At 41.9% G+C, this 26,515-nt stretch overlaps 1 protein-coding gene across 1 annotated transcript in view; it reads right to left on the reverse strand.

Annotated features, from left to right (window-relative positions):
- ddx27 (DEAD (Asp-Glu-Ala-Asp) box polypeptide 27) overlaps nucleotides 1-26,515 on the reverse strand; it is a 46,985-nt gene that overhangs the window by 19,403 nt on the left and 1,067 nt on the right. The window contains exons 2-14 of the mRNA XM_060836263.1: nucleotides 22,069-22,212; nucleotides 21,561-21,620; nucleotides 20,025-20,229; nucleotides 19,858-19,907; nucleotides 18,593-18,679; nucleotides 18,292-18,397; nucleotides 14,401-14,574; nucleotides 12,955-13,105; nucleotides 11,549-11,648; nucleotides 9,161-9,302; nucleotides 2,551-2,704; nucleotides 1,783-1,864; nucleotides 818-995 (exon numbers count right to left, since the gene is read on the reverse strand). Of these exons, the coding sequence (XP_060692246.1) occupies nucleotides 818-995; nucleotides 1,783-1,864; nucleotides 2,551-2,704; nucleotides 9,161-9,302; nucleotides 11,549-11,648; nucleotides 12,955-13,105; nucleotides 14,401-14,574; nucleotides 18,292-18,397; nucleotides 18,593-18,679; nucleotides 19,858-19,907; nucleotides 20,025-20,229; nucleotides 21,561-21,620; nucleotides 22,069-22,212 (1,633 nt within the window). The remainder of the gene's footprint in view (nucleotides 1-817; nucleotides 996-1,782; nucleotides 1,865-2,550; nucleotides 2,705-9,160; nucleotides 9,303-11,548; nucleotides 11,649-12,954; nucleotides 13,106-14,400; nucleotides 14,575-18,291; nucleotides 18,398-18,592; nucleotides 18,680-19,857; nucleotides 19,908-20,024; nucleotides 20,230-21,560; nucleotides 21,621-22,068; nucleotides 22,213-26,515) is intronic.

The raw sequence follows: 26,515 nt of genomic DNA on the forward strand, positions 1-26,515 counted from the left end.
GTCCAAAACTCCTCTTGTCTTTGAAAAAGCTTTAATACATTTCTGAATCCTTTCCTGGTAAAAATCTAGTATTCTGCCAAAATTATAATCCAAGAATGTCACTAATGATATAGAAATATAGAAAAGGAGTAGGCTATTTAGCCATTCAAGTGTGTTGTCGTTCAATATTAGTCGCCCTGCTATAGGAAGGATAACATTAAATTGGAGAGAGGGTTCAGAAAGGATTTACAAGTATGTTGCTGGGACTGGAGGGTTAGAGTTATAAGGAGAGCCTGAGACTTTTTTCACTGGAGCATAGGAATCATAGAGTCCAACAGCACAGAAACAGTCCCTTCAGTCCAATCAGTCCATGCTGACCATAATCCTAAACTAAACTAGTTCTAACTGTCTGTACCTGGCCCACATCCCCCAAACATTTCTTATTCATGTACTTATCCAAATGTCTTTTAAATGTTGTAACTGTACCTGCACCCAGCAGTTCCTCTGACAGTTCATTCCACATACAAACCATTCTGTGGAATAAAAAAGCCCCCATGTCTTATTTAAATCTTTTCCCTCACACCTTAAAAATATGCCTCCTACTCTTGAAATCAAGATTAAATCATGCGTTTGATTTACTCTAATGAAAGATTTTGCAGGTTATTTAAAAATTGGACTCCACAAAGGGATTAGGAGAATTACACCACAGTCCATTTCAAAAAGGGGAAAAACACAAGATCATATATGCTTACAGATAGAAAAAGAGAAACAAAGAATTTAAATGATCTCTCTTGCATCTGCAACACTTTTCAAGAACAATTTCTCTATCATCTCTCACCTTGTGGGATGACCCGAGCCTTCACTTCAGATTTGGCTTTCCTCACAATCTCTTTCAACATTTTCCTTTCCGTTTCACCAGCGAGGGAAATGGATCGTCCACTGCGGCCTGCTCGCGCCGTACGGCCTACTCTGTGCACGTAGTGCTTAATAGTATTGGGCATTGTGAAGTTTATTACCTAGCTCAGAACAACAAAGACACAGTTCCCATCACCAAGCAACACATAACAGCATTCAACTTACTTAATCATTTTGACCTTATCAATCGAACTCTAGAACAATTTTTAAACCCTAAAAGTAAACACACAGAACTGCAGATGCTGGAAATCTGAAACAGAAACAGAGAGTGGTAGGGAAACACAGCAGGGCTTTAGCTACAGATGCTGCCAGACCTGATGTGTTTCTCCATCACTCTTATTTTTCAAAAACTCATTATGTGGAAAAAAAATCACAGTTACGGTGTTGTCACTATCAGAACTTCACCATCCACCCAAACAACATTGTTTTGGGTGGGTTCCAGACCATAACTGAAGTCCTGATGTGATCAGTCCTGTCACAAAGATGAGCCAACTCCTTCTGAATAGACTTTAGACCTTTTAAGATGAACTGCAGTTTTTAATGATACTCGCAATGGGTGCACAATTGTCCTCTTATCTAACATATGGTTGGTGATTCCAATACTAACCAAGGCCACAGGAGGACAGAGTGCCAATTGCTAAAAGGGACAAAATACAGAGTTGCCTGTTTAAAAGGAAAGACCTAATCGCAGCTCACTTGACTGTTAAGAATTTGACCCCGAACTGCTGAGAACAGACCCAACTATTATCAACTGTTACTATAACAGTGCTTTTAGGAAACCAATCCAAGAATAGTATGTGCACAGAATACATTAACAGTAACTATCCATTTTAGAAGCTGATAAAGCTCCCCGTCATTTAATTCCTAGACAATTATTGAGTCACTCACCGTTTTGACCCCATCAATGTCCAGCCCTCTAGCAGCAACATCAGTAGCCACAAGAATATCGATCTGCTCATCTTTAAAGCGCCTGTCACCATGGGTACAAAAGCAAGAGATCGGTCAGTAACGGCCTGACATTCAGTGTCACATTTCTGCAGTGGAACACCCTCTAGAGAGTGACCACGTTTATCAAGAGGTCAGATAAAAAAAGCTCTTTGGGAATGGAATAACAATTTATATTTACTCTCACACTCACAGATGGAAACATTCTACATGCAGAAGTATAGAAATCAAGGGTGAGAAAACTATATCACACTGAATAGCTGTATAGCTCTGTCTTCACCCATACAGGAACATTTTTCAATAAGGACCAAGAGATTACAATCAAGAATGGAAGCATAGAAGAGTCCTTCCTAGTCCCAAATCCCTGAAGTAATCTCCATTTCTGGAACTGTTGGTTTGATTAAGATCAGCAGAGATCTTAATTCACAATTCACCCAAAAGTGCATATCTCGTCACTGTGAGTTAGAAGAGTATTCTAAGCCCAGGGCGTCAAGGGAAACCCCGATCCTGTCTGCATCTAATATTCAGGCACCATATATTTCTCAAGAGGAGGGAACCCGGGCTGATTTGTGCCCACTTTCCAAGGCCCACAGAGGTCAGGCTTGCTCGGCATTTTGATTCTGCGTTGACTTCCCATAACGTTCATTGCCTTTACGGAGTGTTAAAAATTGTGTGTCTTGTATCACCTCAACAGTCAGTTGCTCCCCTTACCTAAGGGCCTCCAGTCGCTGTGTTTGAGAGAGATCCCCATGCAGCTCACCAACCTTCAGCCCCATCAGTCCCAGCAGGATGTGCATTCGATGGGCCTGCTTTTTAGTCTGTGTGAACAGCATGACGTGATCCTGAAATGTACGAGTCAGAAGAGCTAAAAGGAAAGAAAATTTATTATTCTAAGTGCAATAACCTAGTCATTTCTGTTTCATATTAAATTGAAATTCTTATTCAGAGAAAGTAAAATAGAAAGGAACAAAGGAAAAGGCTTACATATAATAAGCACTTCTCATTACCATAGGACCTCCCATTGCAAGTTTACAACCAATTTGCACTAAAGTAAAGATGGGCAGATAGGTTGTTTTGGTGTCATTGGCTGAGTAATTAACAATGCTGGACATTGCTGAATATTTGTGCTATCCCTAGAGTAATGCTGTGAGATCTCTAGCGTATCTCAGAGGGCAGGTGGGACCTGAGTTTAACTTAGAACATAGAACATAGAACAATACAGCACAGAACAGGCCCTTTGGCCCATGATGTTGTGCCGAACATCTATCCTAGATTAAGCACCCATCCATGTACCTATCCAATTGCCGCTTAAAGGTCGTCAATGATTCTGACTCTACCACTCCCACAGGCAGCGCATTCCATGCCCCCACCACTCTGGATAAAGAACCCACCCCCGACATCTCCCCTATACCTTCCACCCTTCACCTTAAATTTAATACTCTGCTGTACCCGGGGAAAAAGTTTCTGACTGTCTACTCTATCTATTCCTCTGATCATCTTCTAAACCTCTATCAAGTCACCCCTCATCCTTCGCCGTTCCAACGAGAAAAGGCAGAGAACTCTCAACCTGTCCTCGTACGACCTATTCTCCATTCCAGGCAACATCCTGGTAAATCTTCTCTGCACCCTCTCCAAAGCTTCCACATCTTTCCTAAAGTGAGGTGACCAGAACTGCACACAGTACTCCAAATGTGGCCTAACCAAAGTCCTGTACAGCTGCAACATCACTTCACAACTCTTGAATTCAATCCCTCTGCTAATGAACGCTAATACACCATAGGCCTTCTTACAAGCTCTATCCACCTGAGTGGCAACTTTCAAAGATCTATGTACATAGACCCCCAGATCCCTCTGTTCCTCCACCTGACTAAGAACTTTACCGTTAACCCTGTATTCCGCATTCTTATTTGTTCTTCCAAAATGGACAACCTCACACTTGGCAGGGTTGAACTCCATCTGCCACTCCTCAGCCCAGCTCTGCATCATATCTAAGTCCCTTTGCAGCCGACAACAGCCCTCCTCACTGTCCACAATTCCACCAATCTTCGTATCATCTGCAAACTTACTGACCCACCCTTCGACTCCCTCATCCAAGTCATTAATAGAAATTACAAACAGCAGAGGACCCAGAACTGATCCCTGCGGAACTCCACTTGTAACTGGGCTCCAGGCTGAATATTTACCATCTACCACCACTCTCTGACTTCGACCGGTTAGCCAGTTTTCAATCCAATTGGCCAAGTTTCCCTCTATCCCATGCCTCCTGACTTTCCACATAAGCCTACCATGGGGAACCTTATCAAATGCCTTACTGAAATCCATGTACACTACATCCACTGCTCTACCCTCATCCACATGCTTGGTCACCTCCTCAAAGAATTCAATAAAGACTTGTAAGGCAAGACCTACCCTTCACAAATCCGTGCTGGCTGTCCCTAATCAAGCAGTGTCTTTCCAGATACTCATAAATCCTATCCCTCAGTACCCTTTCCATTACTTTGCCTACCACAGAAGTAAGACTAACTGGCCTGTAATTCCCGGGGTTATCCCTATTCCCTTTTTTGAACAGGGGCACAACATTCGCTACTCTCCAGTCCCCTGGTACCACCCCCGTTGACAGTGAAGACGAAAAGATCATTGCCAACGGTACTGCAATTTCCTCTCTTGCTTCCCACATAATCCTAGGATATGTCCCATCAGACCCGGGGGACTTGTCTATCCTCAAGTTGTTCAAAATGTCCAACACATCTTCCTTCCTAACAAATATCTCTTCTAGCTTACCAGTCCGTTTCACACTCTCCTCTTCAACAATATGGTCCCTCTCGTTCGTAAATACTGAAGAAAAGTACTTGTTCAAGACCTCTCCTATCTCTTCCGACTCAATACACAATCTCCCACTACTGTCCTTGATCGGACCTACCCTCGTTCTCGTCATTCTCATGTTTCTCACATACGCATAAAATGCCTTGGGATTATCCTTGATCCTATCCGCCAAGGATTTTTCATGCCGTCTCTTAGCTCTCCTAATCCCTTTCTTCAGGTCCCTTCTGGCTATCCTGTATCCCTCCACTGCTCTGTCTGAACCCTGTTTTCTCAACCTTATGTAAGCCTCCTTCTTCCTCTTTACTAGACATTCAACCTCCCTCGTCAACCAAGGCTCCCTCACACGACCATTTCTTTCCTGCCTGATAGGTACATACATATCAAGGACGCGTCGTATCTGCTCCTTGAAAAAGTTCCACATTTCCACCATATCCTTCCCTGACAGCCTATGCTTCCAACTTATGCTCCTCAAATCCTGTCTTACAGCATCGTAATTTCCCTTCCCCCAATTGTAAAATCTACCCTGTTGTGCGCACCTATCTCTCTCCATAACCAAGGTGAAAGTCACAGAATTGTGGTCACCATAACCAAAATGTTCACCCACTAACAAGCCCATCACTTGTCCCAGCTCATTACAGAGTACCAAATCCAATATGGCCTCCCCTCCCCTTTGGAACTTCTCTTCCAAAGTATGCAATATCTGACAGTGCAACACAGTTTTAACTCTGCATTGAGCGTCAGGCGAGAAGAACCCCACTTCCCCATAAATAAGATATTACAATAGTGTCTACACTTCAAAAATATTTCATTATTGTAAAAACCTTATGTACAAACCTGAGCTCCTGAAAGAGTTTATGAAAATTCAAAACATTCTGCACTTTAAACTCAAAATTATCTATTCCTAACCAGTTAATCATGCAAATAATACCACTGAGGACTCCTTAACAGAACCAGAAAGTTAACTAAAAGGTATCAACAAATGCAGAAGAATGAATGGTGATCAACGTTAGTGTCTGTCACCAATAGAGTCATAGAGATGTACAGCATGGAAACAGACCCTTCGGTCCAACCTGTCCATGCCAACCAGACATCCCAACCCAATCTAGTCCCACCTGCCAGCACCCGGCCCATAACCCTCCAAACCCTTCCTATTCATATACCCATCAAAATGCCTCTTAAATGTTGCAATTGTACCAGCCTCCACCACTTCCTCTGGCAGCTCATTCCATACATGTACCACCCTCTGCATGAAAAAGTTACCCCATAGGTCTCTTAAATCTTTCCCCTATCACCCTAAACCTATGCCCTCTAGTTTGGGACTCACCGACCCCAGGGAAAAGACCATAAGACATAGGAGTGGAAGTAAGGCCATTCGGCCCATCGAGTCCACTCCGCCATTCAATCATGACTGATGGGCATTTTAACTCCACTTACCCACATTCTCCCCGTAGCCCTTAATTCCTTGTGACATCAAGAATTTATCAATCTCTGCCCTGAAGACATTTAACATCCCGGCCTCCACTGCACTCTGCGGCAATGAATTCCACGGGCCCACCACTCTCTGGCTGAAGAAATGTCTCCGCATTTCTGTTCTGAATTTACCCCCTCTAATTCTAAGGCTGTGTCCACGGGTCCTAGTCTCCTCGCCTAACGGAAACAATTTCCTACCGTCCACCCTTTCCAAGCCATGTATTATCTTGTAAGTTTCTATTAGATCTCCCCTTAATCTTCTAAACTCCAATGAATACAATCCCAGGATCCTCAGCCATTCCTCTAATGTTAGATCTACCATTCCAGGAATCATCCGTGTGAATCTCCGCTGGACGCGTTCCAGTGCCAGTATGTCCTTCCTGAGGTGTGGGGACCAAAACTGGACACAGTACTCCAAATGGGGCCTAACTAGAGCTTTATAAAGTCTCAGTAGCACAGCGGTGCTCTTATATTCCAACCCTCTTGAGATAAATGACAACATTGCATTCGCTTTCTTAATCACGGACTCAACCTGCACGTTTACCTTTAGAGAATCCTCGACTAGCACTCCCAGATCCCTTTGTACTTTGGCTTTATGAATTTTCTCACCGTTTAGAAAGTAGTCCATGCTTGTATTCTTTTTTCCAAAGTGCAAGACCTCGCATTTGCTCACGTTGAATTCCATCAGCCATTTCCTGGACCACTCTCCCAAACTGTCTAGATTCTTCTGCAGCCTCCCCCCTTGCTCAGTACTACCTGCCTGTCCACCTAACTTCGTATCATCGGCAAACTTCGCTAGAATGCCCCCAGTCCTTTCATCCAGATCATTAACATATAACGTGAACAGCTGCGGCCCCAACACTGAACCCTGTGGGACACCGCTCGTCACCGGCTGCCATTCCGAAAAAGAACCTTTTATCCCAACTCTCTGCCTTCTGTCAGACAGCCAATCCTCAATCCATACCAGTAGCTCACCTCGAACACCATGGGCCCTCACCTTGCTCAGCAGCCCCACGTGTGGCACCTTATCAAAGGCCTTTTGGAAGTCTAGGTAGACCACATCCACTGGGTTTCCCTGGTCTAATCTACTTGTCACCTCTTCAAAAGAATTCCAACAGGTTTGTCAGGCATGATCTCCCCTTACTAAATCTATGTTGACTTGTTCTAATCCGACTCTGCTCTTTCAAGAATTTAGAAACCGCATCCTTAATGATGGATTCTAGAATTTTACCAACAACCGAAGTTAGGCTAAATTGGCCTATACTTTTCCATCTTTTGTCTTGATCCTTTCTTGAACAAGGGGGTTAGAAAAGCGATCTTCCAATCATCCGGGACTTTCCCTGACTCCAGTGACTTTTGAAAGATCTCAACCAACGCCTCCGCTATTTCCTTGGCCACCTCCCTCAGAACTCTAGGATGTAGCCCTTGGGGGCCAGGGGATTTATCAATTTTAAGACCTTTTAGCTTTTCTAGCACTTTCTCTTTTGTAATGGCAACCATACTCAACTCAGCCCCCGACTCCCTTTAATTGTTGGGATATTACTCATGTCTCCCACTGTGAAGACTGACGCAAAGTACTTATTAAGTTCTCCAGCTATTTCCTTATCTCCCATCACTAGGACTTTGCCTATTTACCCTATCCATGCCCCTCATAATTTTGTTAACCTCTATAAGGTCACCCCTCAGCCTCCAACGCTCCAGGGAAAACAGTCCCTGCCTGTTCAGTCTCTCCCTGTAGCTCAAATCCGCCAAACCTGGCAACATCCTTGTAAATCTTTTCTGAACCCTTTCAAGTTTCACAACATCTTTCCGATAGGAAGGAGATCAGAACTGTGCATAATATTCCAACAGTGGCCTAACCAATGTCCTGTACAGCTGCAACATGACCTCCCAAGTCCTGTACTCAATACTCTGACCAATAAAGGAAAGCATACCAAACACCACCTTCACTATCCTATCTACCTGCGACTCCACTTTCAAGGAGCTATGAACCTGCACTCCAAGGTCTCTTTGTTCAGCAACACTCCCGAGGACCTTCCCATTAAGTGTATAAGTCTTGCTAAGATTTGTTTTCCCAAAATGCCGCACCTCGCATTTATCTGAATTAAACTATGTCTGCCACTTCTCAGCTCATTGGCCAATCTGGTCAAGATCCTGTTGTAATCTAGGTAACCCTCTTCACTATCCACTACACCTCCACTTTTGGAGTCATCTGCAAACTTACTAACTGTACCTCTTATGCTCGCATCCAAATCATTTATGTAAATGACAAAAAGTGAAGGACCCAGAATGTCCATATTACAGAGGAGGAAGTGTTGGATGTCTTGGAACAGGTAAAGGTGGATAAATCCCCAGGACCTGATCAGATGTACTCTAGAACTCTGTGGGAAGTTAGAGATGATTGGTGGGCCTCTTGCCGAGATATTTGTATCATCGATAGTCACAGGTGAGGTGCCGGAAGACTGGAGGTTGGCTAAAGTGGTGCCACTGTTTAAGAAGGGTGGTAAAGATAAGCCAGGGAACTATAGATCAGTGAGACTGACGTCAGTGGTGGGCAAGTTGTTGGAGGGAATCCCGAGGGACAGAATGTACATGTATTTGGAAAGGCAAGGACTGATTCGGGATAGTCAACATGGCTTTGTGGGTAGGAAATCATCTCACAAAAAGGATTGAATTTTTTGAGGAAGTAACAAAGAGGATTGATGAGGACAGAGCGGTAGGCGTGAACTATATGGACTTCAGTAAGGCGTTCGACAAGGCTCCCCCTGGGAGACTGATTAGCAAGGTTAGATCTCATGGAATACAGGGAGAACTAGCCATTTGGATACAGCACTGGCTCAAAGGTAGAAGACAGAGGGTGGTGGTGGAGGGTTGTTTTTCAGTCTGGAGGCCTGTGACCAGTGGAAAATAGAGTGGTATTACTTGCAAGTTACATTAATATACTGAAATGGAAGTGCAACAGTTACCTGAAGCATCCATCACGTATTGGGTCCAAAGGAACACGTCAATTCAAACATTTCAGATTTACCTGAAATAACTGCTTCTCTGTCACCCTCACGGTTTGGCCGGATCCGAATGAATTCCTGACGAAGGAACGGTGCTACATCAGTGTTACTGTTCACAAAGATTCGCACTGGATTCTTCAGTGATACGGATGCTAGGTCTTTCACCTGCAGGAAAACAGAGAAAGGAAAGTAGTACTGCTCGAGACATAGGTGCCTACAATTTGCTCTGAAAATATTACATTTTAGCCTCTGACCAATAAGTAAGTTCCCTTGGAAAAGACAGGAAAAACAGAAGGAAGGAAGAAATGGATGAATTAGGTTACTGCAGACTAGCCAAACAATCAAAAACAATGTGTAATCTTCTCAAAAGTCACAATGTGGGATAAAAACAGTATTCACTTAGAGAAAGGTGGGAAGACTGAAGATAACCAGTGCCGATTTGTGAAAGGCAAGGCAGATTTGAAAACTTTAATGAACTTTTTTGAGCAAATAATGTTGATGAAGGGGTTGCAATGGATGCTGTGTGCACATTTCAGAAATAATTTAACAAGGTGCTGGACAGCAAGTTGATAAAATTAAGTGACACAAATTAAAAGCAAGTGACAGAAGGTGGGAAAAAAAAACAAAGATATAAGTGGCTGCTTGTGGATGTTTACGTAATTCGAGGTTAGTGCTGAAACCATAATCCTCTCAATAATTAGTGACCTGGCTTAGATTTAGCTTGCAGTCAAAACATCCATGGGTGTATGGAAGCTTGCTCTGTTTGGATTGGCATTTCATATATTCCAACAGTTACTACATTACAAAAACACCTCAATGGTCATGAAGCATTTGGCATGTCCAGTGGCTGTGAAATGTTCTGTATAAATGCACATAGAACAGTACAGCACAGGAACAGGACCTTCCTTCAGGTCACCGTATCTGTGCTGACTATGATGCCATTCTAACCGTTTCTTAAATATTGCTTTTGCCTCTGCTTCTACCAGCTGCTGCAGGAAAGATCTTGTGAAAACTGAAGGTTCAGAAAAGATTAATAAAGATGTTGCCAAGGTTGGAGGGTTTGACCTACAGGCTGGGAACATTTTCCCTGCAGCATCATAGGCTGAGGGGTGACCTTTATAAAATCATGAGAGGCATGAATAATATGAATAGTCAAGGTCTTTTCCCCAAGGTAGGAGAGTCTATAATTAGACAGCATAGGTGTAAAGTGATAGGAGAAAGTTTAAAAGAAACCTAAGGGACAGCTTTTTCATGTGCATGGTGGTGTGTGTATGGAATGAGCTGCCAGACAAGGTGGTTGAAGTTTAAATTACAGCATTTAAAAGGCACCTGGATAGGTATATGAATAAGAAGGGTTTAGAGGGGTATGGGCCAAATGCTGGCAAATGGGACTAGATTAATTTAGGATATCTGGTCGGCATGGAAATTGGATGGGAGGGTCTGTTTCCGTGCTATATATTTCTATGACTATGACCTCTGGCAACATGTTCCAGGCACCTACTACCTGCTGTGTAAGAAACTCTCCCCACACATTTCCTGTAAACATCACCCCCCCCCCACCCCCTTTCACCTTTAACATATGATCCTTAGCATTTGACATTTTCACCTTGGAAAGAGACTCCGACCACTCACCCCGTCTATACCACTCATGATTTTATATATTTTTATCAGATTGCCTCTCAACCTCTGACACTCTAGTGAAAACAATCCAAAGTCCCCTTAGAACTAATATATTTGAATGCAGGCAACAATGTTGCACCCTCTCCAAAGCCTCCTCATCCTTCCTGTCGAGTGGTGACCAAACTGTACACAATACTCCAAATGTGGCTAACTAAAGTTTTGTAATGATTAGAATTTGGGTTTGGGACACTTCCAAAAAAATTTGAAGGTTAACATGAAATAAAGACTGCAAAGAAGATGGTAAGAGACATCAAGTCTCAGATTGGTATGCTGGATGTACAGATGCTTGATTAAACTGAATGCATTGGAGCAGGAAAAATGAGGAAACATACACAAAATGTAAAAACCTAAGGAACAGAGAGGATCGGTTGAGGTTCAAGATCACAAATGTACAAAAGAATATAACATATACTGCATCCTAGATTTTTAAATAAATTATAGAACAGACTAAAACAACCAAGAAGCAATACTAAACTTATGTCATTTTTTCCTTTACAACACTACTGAAATAATGTAAGTTTTGAGACCACAAGTTAAGAAGGATGTCAAGACCATGAGGGAGATATCAAAAAAGTTCAGGCAAGAGAAAAGCTGATGGGTTGCTCCCTATATCGACACTGGGAGATTACTGATAGCCTCAATTATCTGGAGATACAAGCTACTGGCACTCAGTCTGGCCTGCAACATGGCAGAAGTTCTTCAGTCACTACACCGCAAAACCTCATACATACCTCATCAGTCATGGTGGCAGAAAACAACATCGTTTGTCGCTGATGGGAGCAGAGACGAATTATCTCCTTCATCTGTTCCTCAAAGTACTCATCCAGCATTCTGCAGGGAGGAATATGGGGAATATATTGATCAGTACTGTTCTGTTATCTCACTCAGTGATTTCACCAGTTTCTTTCTATCTAAAATACTAGAATGGCAACAACAGAACAGCGCAATCAGAGGAATACAGTACAGTATCGCAAAGTAATCGTACACCTGGAGTTTGGTGGTTAACGGATTTGAAGCAGTGAACTTAAAATATTGGATGATGGAAAACTAGTGAAGATCAGCAAGAACCTGGGAAGTTAGTTAAATGAAAATCAGTAGAACAAGAAATTAGTAAAATTTTATAGCAGATTAGATACAGGGCAACAAGGTGTAATAGATCCAAATGGACTGAAAGAAGACACCATGTTTAATTTCTGTCTGTGCTGGGCCAGCTATTGGATATCAGTCAATTGTGCAATGGATTGCAACCATTGATCCTCATGCCCCTCTCAGTTCCCATTCCAAATCCTCACTGCAAGGTGTGTAGGTGGGGACATCAAGCAATGGCATGATTGAGCTCAGTTGGAATGTATCTTCAGTTCTCATTAGCCATGCTTTCAGGTAAAGAATGACCACTTTGGCAAAATGTTTAGAGCTAAAAGTGTCAGGAACTGCCAGGGCCCATGGTGCCATACCCCCATAAAAGCAATAGTCTATCTGGAAAAAGTGAAAGCTGAACAAAGAAATAATTGACCAATTCAAATGACTAAATTAAGCATCTTCATCATCTGGGAGCATCAACCCCTCTAAAGTTGAACTCTGGAATGATGAAAGAGGAGGATAACACTAGTAAGAGAACAACAGCTCTGAAGACAGACACCAATATGTGTGACTCATCCACATAGTTTTCTGACAAAGTGGATATGTGACCAGTCCCCTTGGAAAAGCTGAGGACTTTACTGAAAATCATCCAGCAGAAATCGAGTTACAAAAAATACTGTTGCTCACAAAGAGGTGACTGGCGCAACATTCCATCTAATCCTCAGCTGAATGAAGGAACCTAAGAGAGAATGACAAATGGTTGATACTATTTGCTTATTCTGCTGACTGCCTGAAATGAACAGGAACAGGATAAATGATGGGAATTGTACATCCAACATTAATCACTTCTCATTTGTTTTAGGAGTTTAGCTTTGTTCAGGCTTTTTGATTTCTAAAGTATTTTAGTGATTGGTGTACTTGAACCAAAAATCTGAATTTCACACACTCTCTGACCTTATAGACAATTCTCCCCTCAGCTCTTCCCATCTAAGAAACAATGAGGCCTTTCTCCTTTCCATTCTTTAAGCATGGACACAGCCACACTGTCCCTTCTTACCTGTCTGCTTCATCAAGAATAAGGACCTCAATGCTGCTTAGGTCAAAGGATGGACAGTTGTGAAGGTGATCAATTAACCGACCAGGAGTGGCAATGAGAACATCGGGCCCCATTCTCAAAGATACCTCTTGGGATTTTACATCCAGTCCACCTGAAATCAAATGGCACATTTCACATAGTGATTTAAAGCTTCTCTCATTCCCTAGGGATTTACTAGTTTAAATACAGAAAGGTTGCAGAACTCAGGAACACAGAGGGACCTGGATGCTTTGGTATCACAAAAACATTAGCTTGAAGGTACAGCAAGGAAGACAAAGGCAAGAAGAATAGAATATAACAACAGGGATAGCTCATTGAAGCTGGACACAACCTTGGTGAGACTACACCTTGAGTACTGAGCATAATTCCAATTAACTAATTTGGAAAAGAATTTGATTGCATTAGAAGCAATGCAGAGAAAGTGCACTTGATTCATTCTTGGGATAAAGGCCTTATGGAAAAGACTCATTGGAGTTGAGAAGATTGAGAGGTTTGCTGAGATCATATACAAGATCTGAGAGGACATGAAATTATGAATTCTGAAAGGATGCTTTCCCTGTAAGAGAGAGTAGAACTTGAAACACAGAAGAATATGATAGCTCTTTTCTAAAGCAGAGGTGAGTAGATGGTTTTTCTCTCGGGATGCCTAGTTTGTGGAATTCTCTTTCCCCATGAACAGCGGAGGCTGGATCACTCAAAACAGAGTTAGACAGATTTTTCATGAATACAAGAGTCAATGTCCAGGAGGGGCTGAGAGAAAACGGGGGGTGAGACACACCAGACCAGCCTTATTGAATGGCAGAGTAGGTTCAACAGGCTGAAGAAGGGCTTATGCCCAAAACGTCGATTCTCCTGCTCCTTGTATGCTGCCTGACCTGCTGCGCTTTTCCAGCAATACATTTTTCAACAGGCTGATTAGCCTATTCCTGCTCCCAGATTCATGAGGTCATTCCATGTTACTGACCATATGTTCTGTAAAAGTGCGGACCCTAATACTTTCCTCTAGATTCTGTAATCTCTAAAATCTTATATGTTAATGGTACTTTGTTTGAAAAAGGGTGATTACGCCATTTCTCTTCATTTTATCCTCTTTTCTTTCTCAGCTTAAGCAGACTTCAGCAGCAACGGGCCATGCCTGTAACACTCTGAAGCTAGATTCTCCACAGCAATTTGCTGAAAACTTTCTAACTCCAGCGGCTGGGAGATGTCACATTTTGTAATCAACATGTCTGACCTCAACAGGGTTCAGATGAAGATGAAGTATGACTGTAGTCTGCCCTGTTTTGCCAACAAAAAAAAAATGTACATTTTTCTTATAAAAACAGTACCCAGAAGTAGCCAAACCCATATAGTTTTTTAATTGCTGATAGATAGGCATACACATACAGTCATACAGTTCAAACTTACCGACAGCAAGACAGAGGGAGATGGATGTGAACTGCGCCAGTTGCCTGGAGACAGAGTGAACTTGAATGCCAAGCTCACGAGTTGGCACTAGAACCAACACCCTAGTAATGGGAGCCTGTCGCGGCTTATAGATCAAGCGTTCTAAGACTGGTAGCATGAAGGCAGCAGTTTTACCTATGGATCAGTAAATGGAGAAAATGAAGAAAAAGAATCAAAATCATGTAAGAGATTTTTCTCTATTCTTCAGTAATATCTATGACAATTTTTTTTTTAAATCAAGAATCTAAGTGTGACACCCTTGCTTAAAAATATACCTGATACCAAACACAAATGGACATAACCGCATTTAACACAAAAGTTATTGCACCCTCACCCAGGTTTATGATTGCGCCAATTATTTTCAATTATGATCCAAAGACTAACACCTGATGATGGAGCAGAGCTCCGAAAGCTAGTGTTTTCAAATAAACCCATTGGACTATAATCTGGTGTTGTGATTTTTGATCTTGTCCAACCCAGTGCACCTTGGTATCATGGCTCCTCATACAGTGCACAGGACCTGGTTACTTGTTTCTAACTGAAACATCATGTTAACATCACAAGGGAACATGGTGGTATTGAGGAATTTTTTAAAATATATTTATTTGTGGGACGCGGGCATTGCTGACTGGCCAGCATTTATTGCCTGTCCGTAGTTGCCCTGAAGGTGGTGGTAGTGAGCTATCTTCTTGAACTGCTGCAGTCCACGTGCTGTAGGCAGACCCACAATATTATTAAAGAGGAACTCTTGGATTTTGACCAACCGACACTGAAGGAACAACGATAAATTTCCAAGTCAGGATAGTGAGTGGTTTGGAGGGGCACTTAGAGGTGGTGTTGTTTATATGTATCTGTTACCATTGTACATTTAAATGGTTAGGGCTGAGAGTTTGAAAAGTGCTTGATAGTGGAGGATTCATTGATGGTTAGACCATTGAATACCAAGGGCAGTGGACAGATTGTCTCCTACTGGAGATGTTATTGCCTGGTATTTATGTGGCATGCATGTTACTTAACACCATGCAGCCAAAGCCTGGGTGTTGCCCAAATCAAATCATGTCCAAATGTGCATTTGGACATGAGTCACAAATAATGTTGAAAACTGTGCAATCATTGGCAAATGTGCCCACTTCTGATTTTATGATGGAGGAAAGATCATTGATGAAGCGATTGAAGATGGTGGGGCATAGGACACTACCCTGAGGAACTCCTGCAGAGGTGTCCAACTTCCAAGAACAATCATCTTTCCAGATGCCAGGTATGACTCCAACAAACATAAAATTATCCCCCTAATACCCATTGATTCCAGCTTTGCTAGGGCTCCCTGATGCCACACTTGATCAAATGCTGCCTTGATGTCAAGGGCTAGTGCTGGATGTCACTGGACTAATAATCCCGAGGCTATTAAACATGGAAACAATTTTCTGAGGACACAAGTTCAAATCCCACCACAGCAGTTGGTGGAATTTAGATTCAATGAGTAAATATGGAACATAATGAGAATTTCATGGTCACCATTACTGAAACCAGCACTTTTTATATAAACTCATGTGGCTCACCAAAGCTCTTCAGGGAATTAAATCTGAGTTCTTACCCATTCTGTTCTACAGACCCAGAGCAATATGATGACTCTTAACTATTCTCCGAAATGGCCTAGCAAGTCACTCAGTTCAAGGGTGAATAGGGATTGGCAACTAAAGTGGCCGTACTGGCAACAAACCCATGAAAGAATAAAGAAAAAAATTGTTGGAGGTGAATCAGCTCAGTCCCTGGGCAGCACAGCAGGAGATTTTTAGGATACATATTTTCTAATCAAATTCTCAGACATGTTATGACACACTTCTGGAATAGATAGGCCTGCGTTTCTGGTTCAGATTAAAGGACACTACCACTGCACCACAACACCCCATCCTCAAGGTAGTGCCCTCAGTCCAATCGTCTTCAGCTTCCTTATCATTGACATTTAGTCCATCATTTAGTTTAAGGTGGGTATGTGCATTTATGATTGAGCAATGTTTAGCACCATTCACAACTCCTCAGATACTGAAGCAGTCCATACCCGTATGCAGCAGGATCAGAGCAACATCCAAGGCTTGGATCAATATGTGGCAAATAACAATCAAACTGCACAAGTGCCAGGTAAAGATAATACCAACAAGAGAATTTACTCATCTCCCTTTGGCATTTAATATCTTTACCGTTTCTGAATGTCCCATTTGAATATCCTGGGGCTTTACTATTGACCAGAAATTGAAATGGATCAGCTATATAAATACTTTGGCTATGAAAGCATGTCAGATGCGAGGAATTCTGCAATGAATAACTCTCCACCTGCTTTCCAAAGCCTGTCCACCATTGACAAGGCACAAGTCAGGAGTGTGATGCTAAGTATAGTTCAACAACACAGAAAAAGCTCAATCTTCCAAAGCAAAACAGCTCATCACCTATGTGCCAGGTATGACTCCAACAGCAATGAATTGTTACCCTAATTCCCATGAATTCGAGGTTTGCTCAGGTTCCTGGAGGCCACACTTGGTCAAATGTAACCTTAACATCAAGGGCTAATGATCCAACATTTATTCACTCTCCACTATTACCACGTGGTGACAGCAATGTATGTCATCTACAAAATGCACTGGGTGATGAAATGTGTCTGTTTCTTAAATAAAGTCATTGAGGGACTAGTGGTAAAGCAAATCTGCAGCCTTGACATGAACCCCTTTCTATAGTCGGTTCTGCTATAATGTATATTTCTTCAACATGAATTAGCTTTAATTCGATGGAAGAACTTAGATTGTTAATTGTAGAGTGCAAACTTTCCTTACGTGATTATAACGTGATTGGATATAACGTGATTCTGACCCCATTAGTTTAAATTGCAAGGCTATTGTGATATTTTCTTATAACACAAGATCGCACAAGAATGGAACTATAGCATTATATTAGAACTGACTATATATCTTTACCCATTCAGGAGATCTGGGTTTTGTTGAATGAGCCAACATTTATTGACAATCCCTAACTGCCCTAGAGAAAATGGTGATGAACTCCTCCTTGAACCGCTGCAGTCACCACGTGTAGACACAACATTATTAGAGAGCGGGCTCCAGGATTTTCATCCAGCAGCAGTGAAGGGTCAGCAATGTACAAGATGGTGAGCACCACATAGAGGAACCTGCAGGTAGTGATGCTCCTAACTGCCCCTTAGACAGCAGCTGTTTAATAAGCCGGGCCACCACCATCTTCACAAGGGCAATTAGGGACAGACAATAAATGTTGGATCAGCCAGTGAGGCTGACATCCTATGAACATTATTTTTAATATGACTAGCAAGCCAGCCTTTGTGCTTGAAGCTTATCTGACCAATGCATTAGTACAGGTCAGCAAATGCAACAGAATTCTTTGCAGGAGAGGGGGCCAAAAATTGGAGAAGAAACCCAGTTGACCAACACAGGTTATAACACATGAACTAGCAAACTCAGAACACAGTTCTCAGTAACAAATGGTACAATTAACATAGAAGCAAGACACATTTCCTCTTTAAAAACCACATAATATCCCAACAATGTAATTACTACCTCATCTTATAGCCCATACTGCACAATTTATAACCAATTAGCAAAGACATAATACCTTAATAATAAAAGATCTGCGGATAACCCAATTGGATGAAATCTCAGAAAGGCTAAGAGTATTCAGCTACTAGTGTAGTCATAGTACAAGTAACATGGTTCAGGTACAGAACATATTAGGCTCAACAACATTTCCACAAGATCACATTTCTAGTGCAGAAATGTTACAGCTATCTCATACATTAGGCATTACCAAGTTAGGTGCTAAAGCAAAACTTACCTGTTCCCGTAGCAGCACATGCACAAAGGTCTCTGCCGAGCAGGCCTAATGGAATACATGCTTTCTGAATGGGGGTTGGTTGTTTGAAGCCCACTGCAGTAATTGCCTAAACATAATCAAAGAGCAGCAATGGAGAAAGAATCAGAGACCCAATACAGGCAGGGACTGAGTTAATGACCACTAAATTAAACAGGATAATACCTCCTTCTCCGAAATAAAACCACTTTTCATGCAAATAATAATGGTAACAATAAGCCACGGTCATGTAAATGCATTTTGTCAAGTGGCGCACAATGAATACCTTTAACAGCGGTCGAGAGAGATTCATATCCTGGAATGTCAAACTCTCTTCAAATGGAGGGGCATCCTCAAAGAACACACCCGATCCCTGCATGGGAACAACAATAACTGTGTGAAAGTGCAAAAACAGCTTCAATTATCTCACCATTGCAATGCTCTCCCAAATTTCCCATTTCCTTAAATCTGTTCTCCTCCAACCCACAACCAGCTAAAAACTTTCCTGAAACATTCTAATCCCAGTCCCTTCTCATTCACTCCCCATCCCCCCCTCACTCCACCCAGCCAAACTCCCATGCCACCACCTTCACCATGTCATGCTGTTATGCATTCCTTCCAGTTGCTCTTTCTATCCCATAGTTGTCCATCTATTCCACATCAGCTGAATGATGTCTACTCAGACGGGGGACTCCAAAAGATAAATTAATAAGTGCAAATAAAGAACGTTACTAAGATTCTTGAGCCAGTCAACTGCTGCAGGCCTCTTCCTCAGCATTCAGACCACACAGCCGTACAATACACAAGACAGGCCCTTCAGTCTACCTATCTCTATGCCAGTCATCAAGAATCTATCCATCTATTATAGACCCATTTTCCACCACTTCATCTGTAGTTTGTATACTACGGTGATCAAGTGTTTATCTAAATACTTCTTAAATCTTGTGATAGTCTTCCCCTATCAGGCAGAGTTCCAGATATTCACAACACTGAGAAAAAAATTCTTCCTTAAATCCCCTATCCTTTCTCTTAAATTATGCCTCCTGGTTATTGTACGCTCGACCAAGGGAAAAACCTCTTTCTTATCTATGCCCCTCAATTTTGTATACCTCAATTACATTCCACCTCAGCTTTTTCTGCTCTAAGGAAAACAACCCCAACCTATCTAGTCTCTTTTCATAGCTGAAGTGTTCCAGCCCAAACAATTTTCTCTGCATCCTCTCTATAGCAATCACATCCCGAGTCCTCTAGCTGTTGCCTAACTAACTTCTTATACAGCTCCATTGTAAACTCCCTGCTCTTGTATTCAATGACTTGATGAATAAAGGCAAGTATCCCATATGTCTTCTTAACCACCTGCCTTGTTGCCTTCAAGGAACTAGGGACATTTACTGCAAGGTCCTTCTGATCCTCTGTACTTCCTCGGTTCCCTCTATTCATTGTGTACTCCCTTGCCTTGTTAATCATCCCAAAATGCATCACATTTCAGCAATACAATTATCCTTACTATCCCCAGTATACACTAGGAAATAAAACACCAGGAACACTCACATCCCCGGGAACATTTTTCTTTCTCTTCTTCCCCTTCAATTTCAGGGTGTCTGTGAAACAATCAGCATTACATCAGTCTCTGATGAGTCAATAAAGCAATGGAAACAAGCCACAGTACTACCACAACAAAAACATTGCGAATAAAGTTCACCAGGCTTCAATCTTACCTGCTTTCTGTAAAATATCCTCATCTGCTGAGGAGAACTCAGAAATTGACTCATCATCTTCCTCGTTTTCTGGACTATTCTCTTCATCAGATCCCTCAGCATCTTCACTGGCCTCTGCCTGATCCAGTTCTTCCTCATCTTCCAAATCAGGTTTGGACTCAGTAGAGTCAGTCTTTAACTCCTTTGCTTCTTTTGTAGATTTCTCCTGGAAATGAGAAACATTAAAATCAAAGCCAAAGACTTATATGCATTGCTCCTTCTCACGGACTGTTTTTATCCCTTCTCAACCTCCCACTAAACGATTATTTCTCCTCCCCAATGTATATTGATTTGTGGTGCCACTGGCAAAACTCTATTATTATCTTGGTTGAGACAGTGAATCATTTTGCAGATGTTAGTAACACTGTGGGTCATTAAAACTTTAATAAAAGCAGAAAAGTGCCAGCAGGTCAGGGAGAATCAGACTTAGTGTTTTGAATCTAATAGGACTCTTCTCCAGAACCGTGAAGACCTAATTTTCCAATTCAGGAGAAAACAATTCCGAATTACACTTTCATATTTTCTGATTATAACCAAGTCACTCGACCCACTCTTCACAAACATTGGTGAAAGAATGATTAGAAATTATATAGTTAAAGAATGCAGTTGCAATAAAGATACTAATTTGATGACAAATGTTTCCCAGGCCTTGCTGAGCAATAAATGATTTGTCCCTGATATTTTGGTTCCTGTAAAAAAGCAGCCCATTAATTTAAATAAAGGCAATTTCACATTGTAAGCTATAAAATCCCTCTAAAACCTTTTTTTTTCATTAGTTTTTTTAAATGACTTTTTTCCCCTGCAAATTAGGGATTTCTAAACCTTTCCGATCTTTTACAGTTCATAACTTCTTACTATTTAGAAAACACATATCTATTAGTTTTAGCTCCTAAATAGTTGACGTTACAATTCTTACATTGTAAAGCTGGCAAATGGATTTCATAGTGATATCAGTATTTCACTTCCATTTGCAATTCTCTTTGATCTTGAAAGCTGATAAGATTAGCTAATATTTTGTTTGTAAATGGGCAGATGGTTGTGGTGAACAGCAGAGAAAACTCAGCTTCACTGCATGGTTTGTGCCCAGGTCATTTGTCTCTACCGGGCTAACAATGGTGGTCGTGGAATAGGAAGATAAGATGAAAAAAAACTAGCAATGTTCCCAGTGTTAGCCATTATCAAGTGACCCATGGATCATGCACTTACATGGAAAAGATTACCTTGCACTCCGAAAGCACCAGTCCACCTAGAACTAGGTTTTTTCATGAACAAAGTTTATTTGAACAGACACTGAAAGATTGCTAATCCAGTGTAAATACCCCCAGCAAACATCAACAGCATTAGACAGTTATTTGTTATGTATATGGAAAGGAAAGAAGGAAAAACGGAAGGAGAACGCAGCTTTTGGGAGATCACAGCTTCTATGTCCCAGTGAACGTCTCACACCTGAATGTTCAGACACTCAATTATTTGAGAAAAGTTTTGAAAACAACTGACCTCTCTTTTTCTTTTCTTTCGCACTTTTTCTATCTTTTCATCCAGGGTTGTTGGTGCCTTCTGGAAATAAGCAGAAAAATGAAGTAATGTTACATCAAACCCACTTTCTGAGCTGGGACTTAACAAGAGTTAGAGAATAAAGTGCCCACTCAATGTACTGAAAATCTGGGATCATCACCTGTCAACCAGTCAGCAAATTCTAAAGGACTTGCTAACTGTTCCCCAAGAGTCCTGTGCACACATACATCATCACAAATATTTCAAAAACATCACATTTATTTAATCGTAAATTACTCTTAAATTAGCAAAGAAGCAAACAGAAAGCAAGCTTGAAAAATGGCTTATGGACAAAGATTCCAGTAACTTATTGAACATCAGCTCTCAGTTCGATGGAAACATTTCTACAGCATTCCATCATTGCAGCAGAAATAATGAACACTGTAACAGTCTAAAAACTGAATGTTAAGGAAGCTCCAGCCTATAAACATGCAGAGTCACAGGTTCTCACATTCTTTTTCAGTTGATTCAGGACATCTGCCATCGTCCAGCTGTCATCGTATTCCCCATCTTTTTCAGTGAACAGGAAGTCATCACTGAAGTCCACACATTTCTTCCGTAACTTATTTCTCTTCAGTAAGGTGACAGGCGGCTCCTGAATAAACAAAGACAGCAGTCTTACAAATCAAAGGAAGGTAAGTGCAACAAGATCTCCCTTCTGCTGCTTATTCATGGACAATATAAAACAGCACACTGTTAAGCATAACTCAGATCAATACTGAATATGGGAAAGCTGCTAAGAAGAGGGCATTTCCCTTGAATCACCACGGCACAAAAAGCTACGCGAGGTAATGCCAGAATGGTGTAATCTATCATCAGCTTGAACAATGATATTACAATATGTGTAAAAGAGAGCAGCCATAAATTGCTTTGGAACTTAGTAGCCCAGAAGATTGGACTAGCAAATCCAAATAATAAATATTAATGGATATAACACTCTTCTAATGTTGTTGAGAAAGTGCAAAGCATCTCCCAAGTTTAAATGTATGCTTTAATTAAGCAGCAAGAACAAGGACTAAAGTTGGGAGGAAGAGTTTACAATTAATTGCAGTATACTGGAAGCTGTCCATTTCTAGCAACTATTGCTGGCAACTACCATCTCTATTTCGCTAACAATGTGGTGTGTAGATAAGTTATTCTCCCCTTCATCCCAATCCTTGTAGCTGCTGATTTCTAGTTTATTTTGTATGCAGGTCTTCCTCTGCCATCATTTTCTGCTGTCAGTCTTGATCCTAATCGGTGGTGATTTAAGATGACAATTCTCCAAACTGACTGGAAACTTAAGCAGCTGTTTACATAAAACCTGCTTTCTTTATAGCCATTGGTACCCTATAAATCTAATTCCAAGTCATAGAGATATACAGCATGGAAACAGACCCTTCAGTCCAACCCACAGGATCCTGACTGGGCAGAATTCCAACCGAACTGCATCAGCTGTAAACACCTCACAGTTGGGGTCTGTTTAAGAAAATGAATACTTAGAAAGCACTGCTAATCTTGTTGATTCTAGTCAGAAAGATTACACGAATAATCTTTCTGTTCAGAGTCAGAAACAAAGTGGCAACAGTTTTCCTCAAGTAAATACCCGATCATAACAGATTAGATTAACATTGAGGGAGCGCTACACTGTGGAAGGTACAGTCTTTCAGTAATCTGAGATTCTGCCTCATCATACTGATGGAGGCTGTGATGATACTATGGTTTTAAAATTTTGTCTTTTTTTTAAAATGAAGAGGGATTGGGACAGAGGTGGAGAATGGTCTGCTCCAAGCTGATAAAGTAAACAGATTGACAGGCCTTGGGTTTTTAAAAAAGGTGGAATAATAGAAGCAGCCTGAATGGGTGGAGGCAGGTTTCCATAGAACCAGGATTTTCATTTAACTTTCAGTAGTTGCTGGGGTCTTGAAGCTGGATGTGGAAGCTGTTATTCTTCTTTCTATTACAGCTGAACGCTAGGGTTCATTACCTGCTGCTAGATTTGCATGTGAGACTATTTTATTGAATTTGACTTTGCCAAGGGTGTATTTATAGGATGTTACTATGGTGGAACAGCTGCTGTTTAGTACTTAAATAATCCATTATTCGGTTAAGATTTCCAATAGAGTTAAGTTATTACAACTCTTGTGTGTTTATATTTTAACTGTAGTGTAAGAATTAAGTGTGTTACGCTTCAAGCCTGGTTGTTTGACCAATCAAATTGCATCCAGAACACAATGCCTTACACATGGCTTTAAAAATAAGAAACCGTTGGGGTGTAGGGCTATCTTAATATATTTTGAGGGGGTTTGGTCTGGTTCATAACAATACAAAATATCCCATGGCACTGTTCAAACAGCGAGCAGTTCTCCCTGTGTCCTGGTGAAGATTCCTCCATTAATCAATACCAGTGAACACAGATAAAGTGGACATTATTGGAGTAATTTTGTTCTGCATAAATTATCCATCATGTTGTCTAGTAACTACATTACTTACATTTAAAAGTAATTAACTACCAGTGAAGCATTTCAGATTCTAACAAAATAAAGAATCAAGCTCCTTTTTTTCTAATTGTTGCTCAACAACCTAACTTTGGGGTTATCCTTTATTTCCATTATGTTCCTTAAATCCTCTGTTTTGAAAGCCAGCCCTACTGCTCTCATTTTTGTTCAAATCAAAACACCCTAACCAAATGTGCCTTCCTGAATGAAATTTTCTGAAATCTTCCCTTTTCTCGACAAGTTAATTTGGCTGTTCGTCAAATTTAAATAAAATGCACTTTGGACATTATTATAACGATATGTGATTCTGAAGATAAAGACTCCTACATTACAAATAGAGATCTTTGTATATTATAAGCATTGTTAGATTTGGTAATAGAACTGTTTTCAATATTTGAACTGACCACAAGCAACAACAGGGAAAGTCTACCAGCAAAGGCTGTAAGCATACTTTGCTGAGTTCTGCACTCTTCTGCAACCATGTTTCACAATTCCATCTTCATTCAGGAATGCATAGTTAATCTATAACTTGTCTTCTCTGTTGCAAATAGTTTTCTTACCCCTTTTCCCTTGCTCCATCCACCTCCAACACAGAGCTTATAGGTTGCTTTGTCACTAATCTGTTGTCATCACCGTCTCTTCAAAGGAACCTTGACTTATCCATTAACGTTAACCACTGTCCCATTTTCAAAAGTACATTCCTCTGAAAAATCTTCGTCATTACAAAATTTGCCAAACTTTATTCTGTTCCTCTTCAATTAGATTATTGCCTCATCCACAAAAGGAAGTCAAGGATGGCATTCTACATCGACATTTTTAAAAATATATATTAATTTGTGGTATGAGGGTTCGCTGGCTGACCATCACTTCTTGCCTGGCCTTTGTTGCTCTTGACTGTGGTAAACTATCCTTCCTCATCTTTCTGCAGTCTGACACATTTGACCACACCATCCTCTGTTGTACAGCTGGCCCAGCCTTGTGCTCATCTGCTTCTATTCTTGTTGGAAAATTGTTTCTTTTTCCCATGCCTGCATTTTAACCTGGAGTTTTCCCAAGCATTTGTTCTTGGTGCTTTACTATTTCTCATCTACAGGCTGTCCCTCAGCAATTTCGCCTGAGAACATGCAAACTGACCACAGCCATTTATATATGAAGGCCACCTCATTCAACTTTCCACTATATCCAAACTGTCATGCTGCATGATGGTCAGAACTTCCCTTTAATTAAAAGTTTGGAAGACTGATGCCACTTCCTTCAGACCACACAAAAATCTCTACTCTCTAGGTGATTCAATCACACTCCCTAGATACTATCCAAGGTTGAAGCATACTGTTCAGAACTAAGCATCCTATTTGACCCTGAGCTGAGCTTCTCACAACACATCCTTCTACTCCCAGCAAACCCACATGCCACAAATTAATATATATTTTTAAAAATGTCAAGTTAGAATGCCATCTTTGACTTCCTTTTGTAGATGAGGCAATAATCTAATTGACAGATTCCATCCCACTCAACATATCTGAAGTGCTCAACCAAGCTTTTGTTGCCAAAAGACTTGACTAATTCAAATGCTATCCTGGCTAGACTCTCACCTTGTACACTCCATGTTAACTCAAAAGGTTTACTACCTGTGCCCTTGCTACCTCACAGTGGTTTGTCGGAAAGACAGCACAGCAGCATTCCATCAGGCTCGATTTCTGTACAGACCCTCAAGTCTTGAGGTTGGATTTGAACCCAGAATCCTGTGATTCAGAAAAATTCCAGCCCACAGCGTGCAACTGTCCCACTGCCCAGTTTAGTGGGATCTTGAGATGAAAAAGAGTAAAAAAAAAACCCAAGTGCTGAAGAAACGGGTTCAGGTCTGCTGGCCTCTGGGGTGGGGTGGGGGAGTGGGGGGCGAGGTGAAGTGGGGGAGAGGGAGAAGGGGGAGTGGGGGGGGGACAGAGAGCAGGGGAGCGGGGGGGGGGGACAGAGAGCAGGGGAGCGGGGGGGGACAGAGAGCAGGGGAGCGGGGGGGGACAGAGAGCAGGGGAGCGGGGGGGGACAGAGAGCAGGGGAGCGGGGGGGGACAGAGAGCAGGGGAGGGGGGGACAGAGAGCAGGGGAGGGGGGGGGCAGAGAGCAGGGGAGGGGGGGGAGAGAGCGAGCAGGGGAGGGGGGGGAGAGAGCGAGCAGGGGAGGGGGGGAGAGAGCGAGCAGGGGAGGGGGGGGAGAGAGCGAGCAGGGGAGGGGGGGGAGAGAGCGAGCAGGGGAGGGGGGGGAGAGAGCGAGCAGGGGAGGGGGGGGAGAGAGCGAGCAGGGGAGGGGGGGGGAGAGAGCGAGCAGGGGAGGGGGGGGGGAGAGAGCGAGCAGGGGAGGGGGGGGGAGAGAGCGAGCAGGGGAGGGGGGGGAGAGAGCGAGCAGGGGAGGGGGGGGAGAGAGC

Source organism: Hemiscyllium ocellatum, chromosome 15 (genome assembly GCF_020745735.1).
Source record: "Hemiscyllium ocellatum isolate sHemOce1 chromosome 15, sHemOce1.pat.X.cur, whole genome shotgun sequence".
In the NCBI taxonomy this organism is placed as follows: domain Eukaryota; kingdom Metazoa; phylum Chordata; class Chondrichthyes; order Orectolobiformes; family Hemiscylliidae; genus Hemiscyllium; species Hemiscyllium ocellatum.